At 43.9% G+C, this 14,072-nt stretch overlaps 1 protein-coding gene and 1 long non-coding RNA gene across 3 annotated transcripts in view; one reads left to right on the forward strand and one right to left on the reverse strand.

Annotated features, from left to right (window-relative positions):
• The window catches only part of LOC133497509 (V-type proton ATPase subunit d 1), an 84,004-nt gene that overhangs the window by 10,893 nt on the left and 59,039 nt on the right, over nt 1–14,072 (reverse strand). For both annotated transcript variants that reach the window (XM_061813406.1, XM_061813405.1), the window contains exons 6-7: nt 6,894–7,070; nt 6,645–6,722 (exon numbers count right to left, since the gene is read on the reverse strand). In XM_061813406.1, the coding sequence (XP_061669390.1) occupies nt 6,645–6,722; nt 6,894–7,070 (255 nt within the window). The remainder of the gene's footprint in view (nt 1–6,644; nt 6,723–6,893; nt 7,071–14,072) is intronic.
• The window catches only part of LOC133497510 (uncharacterized), a 45,930-nt gene that overhangs the window by 9,815 nt on the left and 22,043 nt on the right, over nt 1–14,072 (forward strand). Inside the window, exon 2 of the long non-coding RNA XR_009794051.1 lies at nt 11,066–11,147. This is a non-coding gene — a long non-coding RNA (uncharacterized LOC133497510). The remainder of the gene's footprint in view (nt 1–11,065; nt 11,148–14,072) is intronic.

The raw sequence follows: 14,072 nt of genomic DNA on the forward strand, positions 1-14,072 counted from the left end.
ACTCAGACGAATTGGCTCCATCAACATCGACTAGACTTCCCCATAGAAGATTGAAGAAGACTGGCTCAGATATACACGTCCCATTTGATGTACTGAAATCACCGAAATTAGTTTCAACAGCAATGAGGAACAATATTTCTCCCACTGCGCTAGCGGCAACCATAGAATCTCTCATCAGCTCATGTGATGGCACTACATCTGCAGTAAACTTGAACCCAGTGCAGTCCTACCGGTACCGGAAGGACGCGGCCGCCAACATTGCTGAGAGAATCCAGATGGACTGGGTTCCTCCCCGATCAGCAGCAATTCACTGGAATGGCAAACTAATGGAGATGTTACCTGATAAATAGGCAAAGGATGATCGTCTTCCCGTGTTGATTTCGGGCGTTGGTGGGATTAAATTGCTCGGTGTTCCTCCCCTTCCTGTAAAGTCTTCGGAAAGAGCTGGAGATCTTCTTTCTAAAGCTACGCTCGATCTAGCGGAGACATGGAACTCTAGTGGCAATATTACAGCTTTGGTATTTGGTACCACAAGTGCTAATACGGGACATCTCACAGCTGGCTGCATTTGCATCCAGGAAAACCTTGGGAAAGCTCTGTTGTGGTGCGCCCGTCGAAGACGTGGGTGAAATCTTACAAAGGCTTGGGATGCTCTGGGTGTGGACGTATCGAAAAGCAAAGACGTGTCAGTGTTTACGAAATTCAGGGGCAGGTACTCCGTACTGGATTTGACTGCTGAGCTGACGAGAGACAGCAGCTCGGATCCTTTTATGCTGGAGCAGCGACATCATGTAATTGAACTTCTGACAACCATCAAGACAGGCACTGGTGACCCCAACTCAGCTGCTGTGAACTTGTTACCGCGAGGAGACTACCAAGAACTGCTAGACTTGGTTTTAGTTTACCAAGGAGAGGACAATACATCCAACTTTCAGAAACCCGGCGTGACACACAAAACTCGCTGGATGACAAAACTTTTGTATGTGATCAAAATGATTCTTTTAAGAAATTCTGTCGCCGATTTGAAGGATAGACTCTTATCAAAGTCTGTCATGGATAAAGTAGCAAGATTTGTGACTTTTGTGATGCACATTAATGTGCCGTGGTGGTTCATATGTTCAATTAGCTCGGAAGCACCAATCAATGATTTACAATTGGCTAAAAATTTGAGAAAATTTGTGAATATTGATCCAGTGATAGCTAAAGCCGTTTTGAAGGGGTTCATGAATCACTATTGCTACTTGGTGCCAGAAATGATTCCGCTCAGTCTCTTCAGTGACAGTCTCGACAAGACAGAGAAACGTGAAATAGCGGAAACTATCTCATTACCAAAGAAACCACATAACGAGAGTCGGCACGGGACTGGTTACGGGAAACCAATTTTCCCCCGTTTTGACGCTGAACATACAAAGTTGAAAGATTTGTGTTCATGCAACTCGTGGAAATTCTTTGAATTATTTGATATAGACACTGATTTTCTTCATGAAGATCCCGGACAATGGCAGTCAATGGAAAACTACCGAAAACAATCTGTCGTCCGAAACCTGAGGGTGACCAATGAAGCGCCGAGTGAGGTGTAAAACTAGCTGCCGAATTTCTAAAATCCGCAAAAATAGAAAAAAACTACCAAAATATTTTGCAAGTTGTGGAAAATGACAGGAAAGCTGTACCAAACCAACGGAAGAAAATGAAAACTGAAATTGAAAATTGGTATTTGCATTTGTAGACTGCAGACAAACTGAGAAAAATGTAACATTTTACTATTGCAGCATTCTGTAGGTACATTTCAGGATGTGTGTTTTGAATGATGGATGTTCATTTGAATGAATATTTTACGAATACATTTTAATCTTTACTTTTGGCTATTTTTTTATGAAATCACGGATATTTTATTACTTGCAGTCCACTGATGAGAGTAGAAATGTAGGCTTTAATGTGTCAATTTGACTGATTCAATGTTGAGATTTCCATCGCGATGAGGAATCCCTAAACATTGAAATATTTCATCCTAATTTCACCATTTTACTTTTAATATCAAGCCTCACGCTAGAAAAAAAGTTCAGTTCAAAAGACTCAAGTTTTCAAAATCAAGGGAGACCATATTCACCCTAATGAACAGAAATATCGCTTGTACTTGTTGCTATGTTGGCCCTTGTGCTTTGTTCTAAATGTCGTACCAGGGTGGCACCGACTGCCGGAGAAAAATTCCTGGTGTTTTTTTTACATATTTGGCCATTAAAACTGATTTTGATTCTGATTAAGCAGGTCTAGTAAAAGAGCATTCAATTATTCTGCCTTTGATTATACATACAGTGAATAAAATCAGTATTTGAACACCCTGCTATATTGTGTGTTTTGCCACTTAGAAATCATGGAGGGGTCTGAAATTTTCATTGTAGGTGCATGTCTTATGAGATTATGAGAGATAATCTAAAAACAAAAATCGAGAAATCACAATGTATGATTTATAAAAGGATTTATTTGTGTGATACAGCTGCAAATACGTATTTGAACACCAGAGAAAACCAATGTTAATATTAAGTACAGTAGCCTTGTTTGCAATTACAGATGTCAAACGTTTCCTGTAGTTGTTCAGCAGGTTTGCATACACTGCAGGAGGGACTTTGGCCAACTCCTCCAACCAGATCTCTAGATCAGGCAGGTTTCTGGGCTGTCACTGAGAAACACAGAGTTTCAGCTCCCTCCAAAGATTTTCTAATGAGTTTAGGTCTGGAGACTGGCTAGGCCACGCCAGAACCTTGATATGCTTCTTACGGACCCACTCTCTGGTTTTCCTGGCTGTGTGCCTCGGGCCATTGTCATGCTGAAAGACCCAGCCATGACCCTTCTTTAATGCTCTGACTGAGGGGAAGAGGTTGTTCCCCCAAATCTCAAAATACATGGTAACGGTCATCCTCTCCTTAACACAGTGCAGTTGTCCTGTCCCATGAGAAAAACACCCCCAAAGGACGATGCTACCACCCCCATGCTTCACAGTAGGGTTGGTGTTCTTGGGATGGAAGTCATCATTCTTCTTCCTCCAAACACGGTTAGTGGAATTATGACCAACAAGTTCCATTTTGGTCTCATCTGACCACAAAACTTTCTCCCATAACTTCACTGTATCATCCAAAGACGGGCCTTGACATGTGCTGGTCTCATCTGACCGCTAAACTTCTCCCGTGACTTATCTGTATCATCTTAATGGTCATTGGCAAACTTAAGACGGGCCTTGACATGTGCTGGTTCAAGCAGGGGAACCTTCCGTGCCATGCATGATTTCAAACCATAACATCTTAGTGTATTACCAACAGTCACCTTGGAAACGGTGGTCCAAGCTCTTTTCAGGTCATTGACCAAGTCCTGTCGTGTAGTGATTTTCTAATGATTGCGCCAACATTGGACCTTTTTTCACCAAGCTACTTGGCAATTTCTCCGTAGCCCTTTGCAGCCGTGTGGCGTTGTACAATTTTGTCTCTGGTTTCTTTGGACAGCTCTTTGGTCTTGGCCATGTTACAAGTTTGAGTCTTACAGATTGTATTGGGTGGACAGGTGTCTTTATGCAGCCAACGACCTCACACAGGTGCACATGATTCAGGATAATACATGGAGTGGAGGTGGACTTTTAAAGGCGGACTAACAGGTCTTTCAGGGTCACAATTCTAGCTGATAGACAGGTGCTCAAACACTTATTTGCAGCTGTATCACACAAATAAAAAAAAAAAAAAAAAAAAAAAAAAAAAAAATCATACATTGTGATTTCTGGATTTTTCTTTTGAGATTATCTCTCTCACAGTGGACATGAACCCACGCTGAAATTTTCATATATATATATATATATATATATATATATATATATATATATATAAAAGTAAGTTTCTTTCCGCTTGTCCCTTTCGGGGTCGCCACAGCGTGTCATCTCAGATGAACGCACATATATGTTTGGCACAATTTTTTACGCCGGATGCCCTTCCTGACGCAACCCTTCTCAGGGAGTGGAGGCCCCAGTGGGATACGAGCCCACAACCCCTGGTTTACCAAACCAGTGCTCTAACCACTGAGCTACGGGGCCTCCATATACTCACAGTTCTGAGGTCCCAGGTTCCATTCTGTCCTCATGTCCTCCCTCACAACATCCATCAACCATTTCTTTGGTCTCTCGCTCTTTTGCCTGGCAGTTCCATCCTGAGGACCCTTCTACCATTATACTCACTCTCTCACTTCTGAACATGTCCAAACCATCGAAGTCTGCTCTCTCTAACCTTGTCTCCAAAACTTCCAACCTTGGCTATCACTCTAATGACCCCATTTGAAATCCTATACAAGCTGTTCAAACCAAGCGAGAACCTCAACATCTTCATTTCTGCTACCTCCAGTTCTGCTTCCTGTTGTTTCTTCAGAGCCACCGTCTCTAATCTGTACATCATCATCACTATTTTATAAACTTTGGCCTTCATACTAGCGGATACTCTTCTGTCACATAGGACACCAGACACCTTGCTTTCTCTTCTCTTTCAATTATAGTCCAAAATATATTTAACAATAATATTTCTTCACATTGGAGGGTTTATTGTACATGAGAATTTTGGGGAGAGCCTTCCTTTAAGGGAGTATATCATGTATGCTGGGTCTTGTTGGTTTTCTGAGATTCTACTGCAACTACTGTGCTGGTAAGTTGTTTGACATGTAGCAAGAAAAAATAATTATCCTGAAAACGTCGATTAATCTGGTTAGTCACATTGAACTGCTATTAGTTTGAATACGATTGTAGGTGAGGCTAGGAACGTAGATCGACTAGTAAAAATTGAGAGCTTAATATTTAGCTTTTAGCTTTAACTTAGCTCCTTTGTGACAATGGACAGAGAACTCTGCATCAATTCAGAAACTGGATCCATCTCCATGAAATATCTCTCGTTCTATTTTTCTCTTGGTTGAGTACAAGACCCCGAGATACTTGAACTCTTCCACTTGGGGCAAGGTCTCATCCCCAACCTGGTTGGGGGGCTATTACAGTTTCGGACTGAGGACCATGGTCTCAGATTTTGAGGTGCTGATTGTCAGCCCAGCCACTTCACACACTGCTGCAAACCTGTCTAGTGAGTGTTGGAGATCAAATTTTGAAGCCAACATAACCACATTATCAGCAAAAAGCATAGATTAAAAACTGAGGCCATCAAACCACACCGCCTCATGCCTCAGCTGTGATCAGATAAATAAAACATAAAAGTTATGGATACAATCGTTGACCAAGCGCAGCCTTGGCAGAGTCCTTCCCTCACCATAAACAAGTTCGACTAACTGCTTGCAATGCGGACCAAGTCTGACACTGGTTGTACAGGGACTGAACAGGCTGTATCTGAGGGTTTGGTACCCCATACTCCCCAAAGCGTGGCTCACCGGACTCCTTGAAGAACACGGTGAAACACCTTCTCCAAGACCACAAAACATGCATTGCACCTCCGAGGAAACTGACAGTCCGTTTTAGCTGCCTCAAGACTCCCACAGGCCCAAAATGCCCACCTTCTTCAGATTGACTGCATTCCTCACTGCTGGTGTCCATCAACTGGTTTGGGGACCGCTGCCAAGACAGGCACCGCCATACAGCCACAACTCTGGTCGGCTGCCTCGCCAATGGAGGCACCAAACATGGTTGACTCAGATTGAATGCCCTGCCTCCATCAGGATGTGGATGAAGTTCTACTGAGTTAGGAGTTGAAACCTGTTCTGATAAAGGATTCTACCAGATGTTCCCAGCAGACCATCACAATACGTTTGGCCTTGCCAAGTCAGCTGGCATGTTCTATCACCTTCAGAGCCATCTACCTAAATAGTGCAATCGGTTGACAGCTCTTCTCCTCTCTTCATCTGAGCATCCAAGACATGCGGCCACAAGTCTGATAACCACAAAGTCGATCATTTAACTGCCACCTGGGGGGTCCCGGGGCCAAATCCCCGTGTGGACACACTTAACTTGAAGATGGTGTTAGTTATGGAAAATCCGTGGTGAACACAGAAGCCTAACAACAGAACACCAGGACACCCGAGGTCGCAGTCTTTCTTCCCAATCATGCCCTTCCTTACAGGTCTCACGCTTATTGCAAACATCAGCATTAAAGTCCTCCAGCAGAACGAGTCCCGAGCCAAAAAAACGTTCAAACTCACATTCATGGGCAATTTCAGTTAACCTAACAAGCATGTTTTTGGGATGTAGGATGAAAGCAGAGTACCTGGAGAAAACCGACATAGGCATAGGGAAAACACGCAAACTCTACGAAGGCGAGGCCAAATTTGAGCCTGGGTCCATAAAGGTGTGAGAGAGCGAGATGCTGATCAGTAGGTCACCATACCACAGGTAGATGAACCAACAAAATATCTGCTACTGTAATTATTTAATCAAGTGAAACTAGATAATCTCCTGTGGCAGACCTGATGATCTCTCATGGTACACTTATGTAACATGGCACAGTAACATGGCAGAGTGATTAGAAATCACAGCTACAGACAACACCTACAGGCTATTTGATCGCACGATGTTGAAAAAAGGAGTTAAAAAAATTTCCAATTAAGATATGCTCAATAGAAATTAAAGCATCTAGTAAAAGACTTTAGTGCAAGTCAGTACTCTCCTTTTGCGTGTTTGTCACCTCATGCTCAAAGAAGCGATCCTCCAGTGTTTTGTCGCCAGGGTTGCTGCCAGCACCCTCAAAGAGGACCTTGTACTCCTACAGAAGACAATGCAATTACATTTAATTATACAATTGGATCCCGGTAAATGGAAGACAAAAGAGGAAAATGGAGCAATTCATCAAGGTTTTGCTTGTCAAACATTCAACACGTCACAAATTTAAGGTGGCTCACTGTGAAAAGTAAGCCCAAATTGCTTTAGAACTTACAGGATAGTAATCAGCCACAACCTTGACCTGCTCATAGTCATCAGCCCGGGCCAGTTGAGCAAGGCCTTCTGGGTATAGCTTGCCACAGTGGGGAAAGAGCTTGGCACGGTCCTCTTTGGAAAGCTCGGTGCCAAATGAGTTGATGGTAATGATAAAGGCTCTTCGATCAGCCTCAAACTGCAGCAAAAACAGAAAGGTTAAAGCAGACCTGGGCCAGATCCAGCATGTCCATGGGTGGAAGTAAAAATAAAATCTTAAGTATACAGTGCTGTTATTTTGATGTGCATGTTTATGGGAGTACCAGCGAGCAAAGGCAAAAACTACTGTATTCACTGTTGCTGACATCAACGACTAACACTTTTAGTGACTTTTCTGACAACTATAGAACCTAGACACCCCACATCCAAAAAAAAAAAAAAAAAAAAAAAAAAAAAAGACTTCTTACAAAAGCCAAAACCAGTCCTGATTTTGGAAATGCTTCTGGATTGAGTAGGGAAGAGGGCCAAGGGAATTTAGCCGAATAACTGCACTGTGTAAGGAAGTAAGGAAGAGAAACAATTGAATTTTTCAAAATAATCATTTGGATGTCCCAACCAGAAATCATGAATGTGAGATTTGTATTTTATGGTTATATCAGCACACTTTCAATATAAATACATAATTGAAGGCTGACTGTTGACATTTTTGGTTAATGTTGACTAAATAGTGAAACAATGTTAATACAATTTTAATTGATGGTGATAATGGTGGCAGCTCTCTCTTTCTCTCCCTCTCTCTTTACGATGGCAGTGCGCAAGGACACAGTGGCTTATGGCTCTCCTGATCCGTGCTTGTATTTTGTCAGTTTTTTTGGGGCACTTTGCCCACATATCCCTTGGCGCTGCATTGCTACACATAAACGTTTGGACTTTGGAAACCAAGACAATGCAGCAGTTTCAAGCGACTTTCACTGCAAACAAAATTCCAGATGAGCAAGCTAGACCACTGGGCTTTCTGTGGATTGTTGTGGGGCCAGCGAAATGAGGCAGCCGGAAGAAGGAGAGCAAGCAGAAGCAGGGCACTCAGTCAGCCCACCTGCTTAGGCTCATGAAAAACCCACACAGACCAACACTTCCAAGCCTGTACCTCAGAAACGCCAGATCCAATTGCCAACAAAATGAAGCATCTGGAATTACAACTTGCAGATAATTGCTGTGTCCTTGACTGCTGAACATCCTCGATTTTAGCGTTCAGCTAGAAGGCCATACCTTGCAATGCTGGGATCAGACCGAAAGCTCCGGCAAAAGGAGAGGTGGGGGAGGCTGTGTTGATGTGTATGATGACTGATGCAACAACAGCATGGCTTTTGAGAGACACTGTTCACCCAACATTGAGTTTACATACCACCATGCTTATGTTAATACTGCGCTCTCTCTAAAGCTGAACATCATAAATGAAGAGCAGCGGGCCCACCCTGAAGGCATTCAGATTATCACCAGAGACTTTAGCACATTACCAGTTTAGCATGTTACACCAGAATGTTAAATGTCCAATAAGGGGTTCAAAGACTCGACCACGTGTACTCTAAAATTAAGCACGGCTATAAAACGACACCGCTCCTCCACATCGGTAAATCAGACCACATCTCCCTGCTGCTCATCCCTTCATAAATCCCAATCAGACGCAGATCCAGGTCCACCATAAAGACTAAAAATCTGGCCAGAGTCTGCACTAAGTAAACTGCAGGACTGCTTTTGACAAACAGACTGGGACCTGTTCTATTTGAAAACCAGGAACAGGACAGACACAAAGGATAAACTGGACTACATCAAGTTCTGCATGCAAACTGCATGTGAAGAAAAGCATTACGGTTTTTCCAAATAAGAAAGTCAGTTGACTCCTCAGGGCCCGTTGATTCCACAGGGCCCGTTGACTCCTCAAAGCCCGCAATCCTGCTTTCAGGTCAAGTGTCAGAGCTCTTTCCAGAAGAGCTTGGGCTGAACTGGAAAAAAAAAAAAAAAAAGGGTACAAAAGCAGGATAGAGGCCAATTTGCCAGCAAACGTCATGTGGCAGAGTCTACAGAGCCTCACAAACTTCAGAAGCTTTTATGCAACACAAGGAGACACAAGCGAGTCATTCGCATTAGAGCCCAATAGTTTTTTTTTGCTTGCTTCAAATCATCTCTGTGAGACTTCGCTGCTCAAGGCCCCCTGCCCCACCAGGATCCAGTAACTCAACTTACTGTAGAGGAGCACGATGTCTGTTCCTGGCTGTGAACCCCAGGAAGGTTGCTGGCCAGGAGCATCTGCCCACCAGCTGTCCAGCATCTTCTGAAAGACCTCTCACTGGTCCAAGCAGTAATCCACACCTCTTTCAAATCAACAATAATCATGCCCATCCTCACAAAGAAATCTTTAACTCGCCTCTATAACTATTGCACTGTTGCCCTCCCACCAGTCATTTTGAATTGTTTCAAGAGGCTCGTTGTGAAGTACATCAAAAGAACAGATCAACAGACGACGCCATGGGCATAGCTCTGCACGCTATGTTGAGTCACCTCGAACAACCGCAGAGGTACATTAGAATGGTTTGTGGATTATAGCTCTGCCTTTAATACAATCATTCCAGACATTCTGATAACTAAATTGGACATCTTGGACCTCCCTCCTGTCACATCCACCTGGATCAAAAATTTCTTGACCAACAGATCCCAGATTGTGGGAATCGGCTCCCACCTTTCCTCCACACTTACACTGCGCACCTACTCACCACAGGGCTGCATGTTAATCCCCCTTCTGTACCTTATACCTTTGACTGCAGTCCGGGCTACAAAATAACATTGTGAAATTCACTGACAGCACAACAGTGGTTGGTCTGATCTTACAGGGAGACAAAGCGCCCTACAGAAAGGAGATCCAGAATCTCAAAATATGGGGCACAGACAAAAATCTGGCACCAAAAACAAAAAAAAAAGATCATTATGGACTTCAGGAGAAATAGAAGTAAACGCTCTTCATCAACGGCTATTGTGTGAAAAGAGTCCGCATATTCAGGTTCCTGCAAGTCTGGTTATCTGAGGACCTCTTCTGGAAAGACATCACAGCAGAGAAGAAGGTTCAACAGTGTCTACACGTCCTGAGAGTCGTCAGCAAGAATAACATGGATATAAAGTTGCGGGGGGCCTTCTACCGCTCATCTATCGAGAGCCTGCTGACCTACAGTCTCAGTTTGGTACGGGAGCTCCACTGGGGTGGACAGAGCAAGGCTTCAGCAGAGCTCAGAACAAGATGAAGGACACTAGACACCGTGGTTATCAACTGAGCTCCTGCCACCTAGAAGGCGGTACAGATGCGTAAAAGCAAAGACCAACAGACTAAAGAACGTTTTTTTTTTTTTTTTTTTTTTCCTGAGAGACATCACCAGCCTGAAATCTCATCTTTTCTTTAGCCTTGCTTGCAAAGGCACGCTGATTTCAATATTTTGAGCATTACTGTTGATGCACTCCATTTTACACATGAATTTTTATTTGTATTTATTTTTATATTGCTTTTATGTATGCACTGACGCAGGACAGGCTCTCCGATTTCATTGTACAGTCATATGATAACAAGAAATGGTAGTCATTCATACATTTTTTTTTATTTTTCACAAATTACAAAAAACACACCCTTCACAAAAATTTAACACCTTATTAAAACAATGAAAGTTTGTTTATTATGAATAAATAAAAATAATTTTGAAAATATTGAGAAGTGGCCCTCAAGAGTTTTTCACTTGGCTCCTCTGGAAAAGCCCTTGGGTTTGTGGAACTGCATGCATGATATGGAACTTTATTAATTTAATTTGACAATGAAACATTGGTCTCCAGGGTCATTTGTGGGTTCAACTGCCTTATTTTCCTTCTTTGTGACATGTTCAGCTGCTAGATCAAGCAGAATGGAGACTCTACATCCCCAAAATGCCAGAATAGTTTTACTGTGTCACTGTTGAGATTTTGAGCTTCCTCTGTCATTTCTTCATGTTTTAATTAGTTTTATTGAGGATCAGAGTTGATCAGTCAAACAGAATTTCTTGGAGAAGAGACAAATCGCAAACTCTAAAAAGAGTTAGAAAAGTAAATTATTCCACATCTGCAACAAAGAAACATTAAAAATGGATGTTGCATGAGACTGTAGCATTAAAATCTGTACAGGAAGAACAGGACAAGGACAGGAGAAGAAGCATGAAGACAAGGATTAAGAACCCGGCTATACAACTGGAATGTGGTGGGACTGGTAAGTGAATTCCGTACGCAAGTCTAAAGAACGAGAATATTTGGGGGGGGGGGGGGAGATACATAAGCATTTCATGTATACATGAGTTATTTGTTAAATAAGTGAGTAGTCTCACACCCAGTGAAAGAATCCCAGGAGTAAGTGCCTACGGACACCTGCAAGTGAATTCACACCATTCTGCATGCATGTGTCTGCAACACGGAGGAGAAGCACCTCACCTAATCAAATCATGGACTTAACCGGGACCAGGGGTCCAACAGAGAACAACCTTGTGGACAGGACACATCCACGACGAGGGACCCAAGGCGGTCCTTCCAAGACACCCTTTCACCGCCCCACCCTCAGGAGAACAGGAAACCCACCACAAAGCGTAGGGTCCGCAATACGGCCAGTCCTAGCCCAGCCCAAAGACTTTATAGTCACGTCATCGGACTTGTGACCGTATGTTTGACACTCAGGTGAAGAGAGGAGCAGAGCTGTCAACTGATCACCACCTGGTGGTGAGTTTGCTCCGATGATGGGGGAAGATGCCGGTCCAACGTGGCAGGCCCAAACGTATTGTGAGGGTCTGCTGGAAATGGCTGGCAGATTCCCCAGGAAGAAGGAATTTCAACTCCCACCTCCGAAAGAACTTTGCTCATGTTCTGGGGAGGCGGGAGACATTGAATCCGAGTGGACAATGTTTCGCGCCTCCATTGCTGAGGGGGCCGACCGGAGCTGAGGCCATAAGGTGGTTCATGCTTGTCGTGGAGGCAACCCCTGAACACATTGGTGAACACCAACAGTGAGGGATGCTGTCAAGCTGAAGAAGGAGTCCTATCGGCCTGTGGGATTCTTGAGGCAGCTAATAGTTACCGGCTGGCCAAGCGGAATGCAGCTTCGGTGGTCACAGAGGATAAAACCCGGGCATGAGAGGAGTTCGGTGAGGCCAAGGAGAATACCTTCAAGACGGCTTTGAGGAAACTTTGGTCCACCGTCCTGCGTCTCAGGAGGGGGAAGCAGTGCACCGTAAACACTGTCTATCGTGGGGTTGGGGCACTACTGACCTCAACTCAGGATGTTGTGAGTCGGTGGGGAGACCACCTCAATTCCACCAAACCCCCCTTCCAATGAGGTTGCTTCGTCTGGGTTCTCTGAGGCGGGCTCTTCTATCTCTGGGGTTAATGTCACCAAGGTGGTTAAAAAGCTCCTTGGTGGCAGGGCCCCGGGGGTGGATAAGATTCACCAGGAGTTCCTAAAGGCTCTGGATGTTGCGGGGCTGTCCAGGTAGACACCCCTCTGCAACATCGCGTGGACATCGGGGACGGTGCCTCTGGATTGGGAAACTGGGGTTGTGGTCCCCTTTTTTTTTTAAAAAGGGAGACCGGAGGGTGTGTTCCAACTCTAGGGGGGATCACACTCATCAGCCTCTGTGGTAAGGTTTATTCAAGAGTGCTGGTGAGGACGGTCCGTCGGGAAGTTGAATCTCAGATTCAGGAAGAGTAATGTGGTTTTCATCTAGGCCGAGGAACAGTGGACCAGTTCTACACCCTTGGAAGGATCCTCGAGGGTGGATGGGAGTTCGCACAACCACTCTACATGTGTTTTGTGGACTTGGAGAAGGCAATCGATCGTGTCCCTCGGGGAGTCTTGTGGGGGGTTCTTCGAGTGTATGGGGTACCAAACCCCCTGATATGGGCTGTTCGGTCCCAGTACAACCGCTGTCAGAGTTTGGTCTGCATTGCCGGCAAGAAGTCGCACTAATTTCTGGTGAGAGTTGGACTCCACGAAAGCTGCCCTTTGTCATTGATTTTTTTCCTAACCTTTACGGACAGAATAGTGCAGCCGAAGCATAGTGAGTGTCCGGTTTTGGTGGCCTCAGTATTGAATCTCTGCTCTTTGCAAATTATGTGGTTCTGTTGGCTTCATCAAGCCATGACCTCCAACACTCACTGGAGCAGTTTGCAGCCAAGTCTGAAGCGGCTGGGATGAGAATAAGCACCTCCAAATCTGAGACCATCATCCTCACACACATACATATATGCGCTACACCTTGACAGCAGGTCCATGAAAAGTAATGTCTCTTCGAAACTGGTCCGCAGTGCGAAAAAGGTTGGGTACCACTGCTTTAAGGTGGTCCTCGTGGGCAACCGTGCGCCTGCAGGCAGGTTGGTGAACTCTTTTCTAGACTTTGCGATCAAACCGTTCAGGTGGATGTGATTATTTGATTCTTAGAATATTTATGCCACTCAAGATTAGTACCAATAAATGGGAGTTTAATGCTGCAACCTGTTTGTTCCGCATCTAGCCAAGAATTGCACTCCTCATTGTGATGAAACCATTTGATAAAATATTGGAATTGGTTAGCTAAATAATAATTTAAATTGGGAGCATTTAGGCCTCCTTCTTTTTTTGGGGAATTTTTATATGTACAATTATATTTTTTTAATAAAAAAAATATTACACCTGAGCCCATGGTTTGAAACCATTTAATTGTTGGCTTAAATGGAATGAATCATTGAAAATAATTTATTTGAGGTAAGATTTTTTTTTTAATATTGTAGGTATTGTACCCAGTAATATCGGAAAGAAGTCATAAGTGAGCTAACATTTTTTACAGTGGTGTGTATTTCAGATTGGTTAGTCTGTGAGATTTGATGAGACATTGATACGTAAATATTTAATATTTGTTATTGGTATGACCCTACTCCTATAGGAATCTGGGATTAAATCTGCATGAGTCCACGAGTTTGCAGTTATTGGGAGTATTGTTGATTTTGACCAGTTCTGATATTTGTGAAAATGTCTAACGAGGCTGAAGATTGCCCGAAGAGAATGCCTGGGTTCCCGTTAACAAATTTGCTTGGGGGAAGAGGAGGCATGGTATTGGGTCCCTGCAGCCAACGCCGTGCGGCCAGTTATCGGGGCACCTTGGAGGCGCCGGCA

Source organism: Syngnathoides biaculeatus, chromosome 3 (genome assembly GCF_019802595.1).
Source record: "Syngnathoides biaculeatus isolate LvHL_M chromosome 3, ASM1980259v1, whole genome shotgun sequence".
In the NCBI taxonomy this organism is placed as follows: Eukaryota; Metazoa; Chordata; class Actinopteri; order Syngnathiformes; family Syngnathidae; genus Syngnathoides; species Syngnathoides biaculeatus.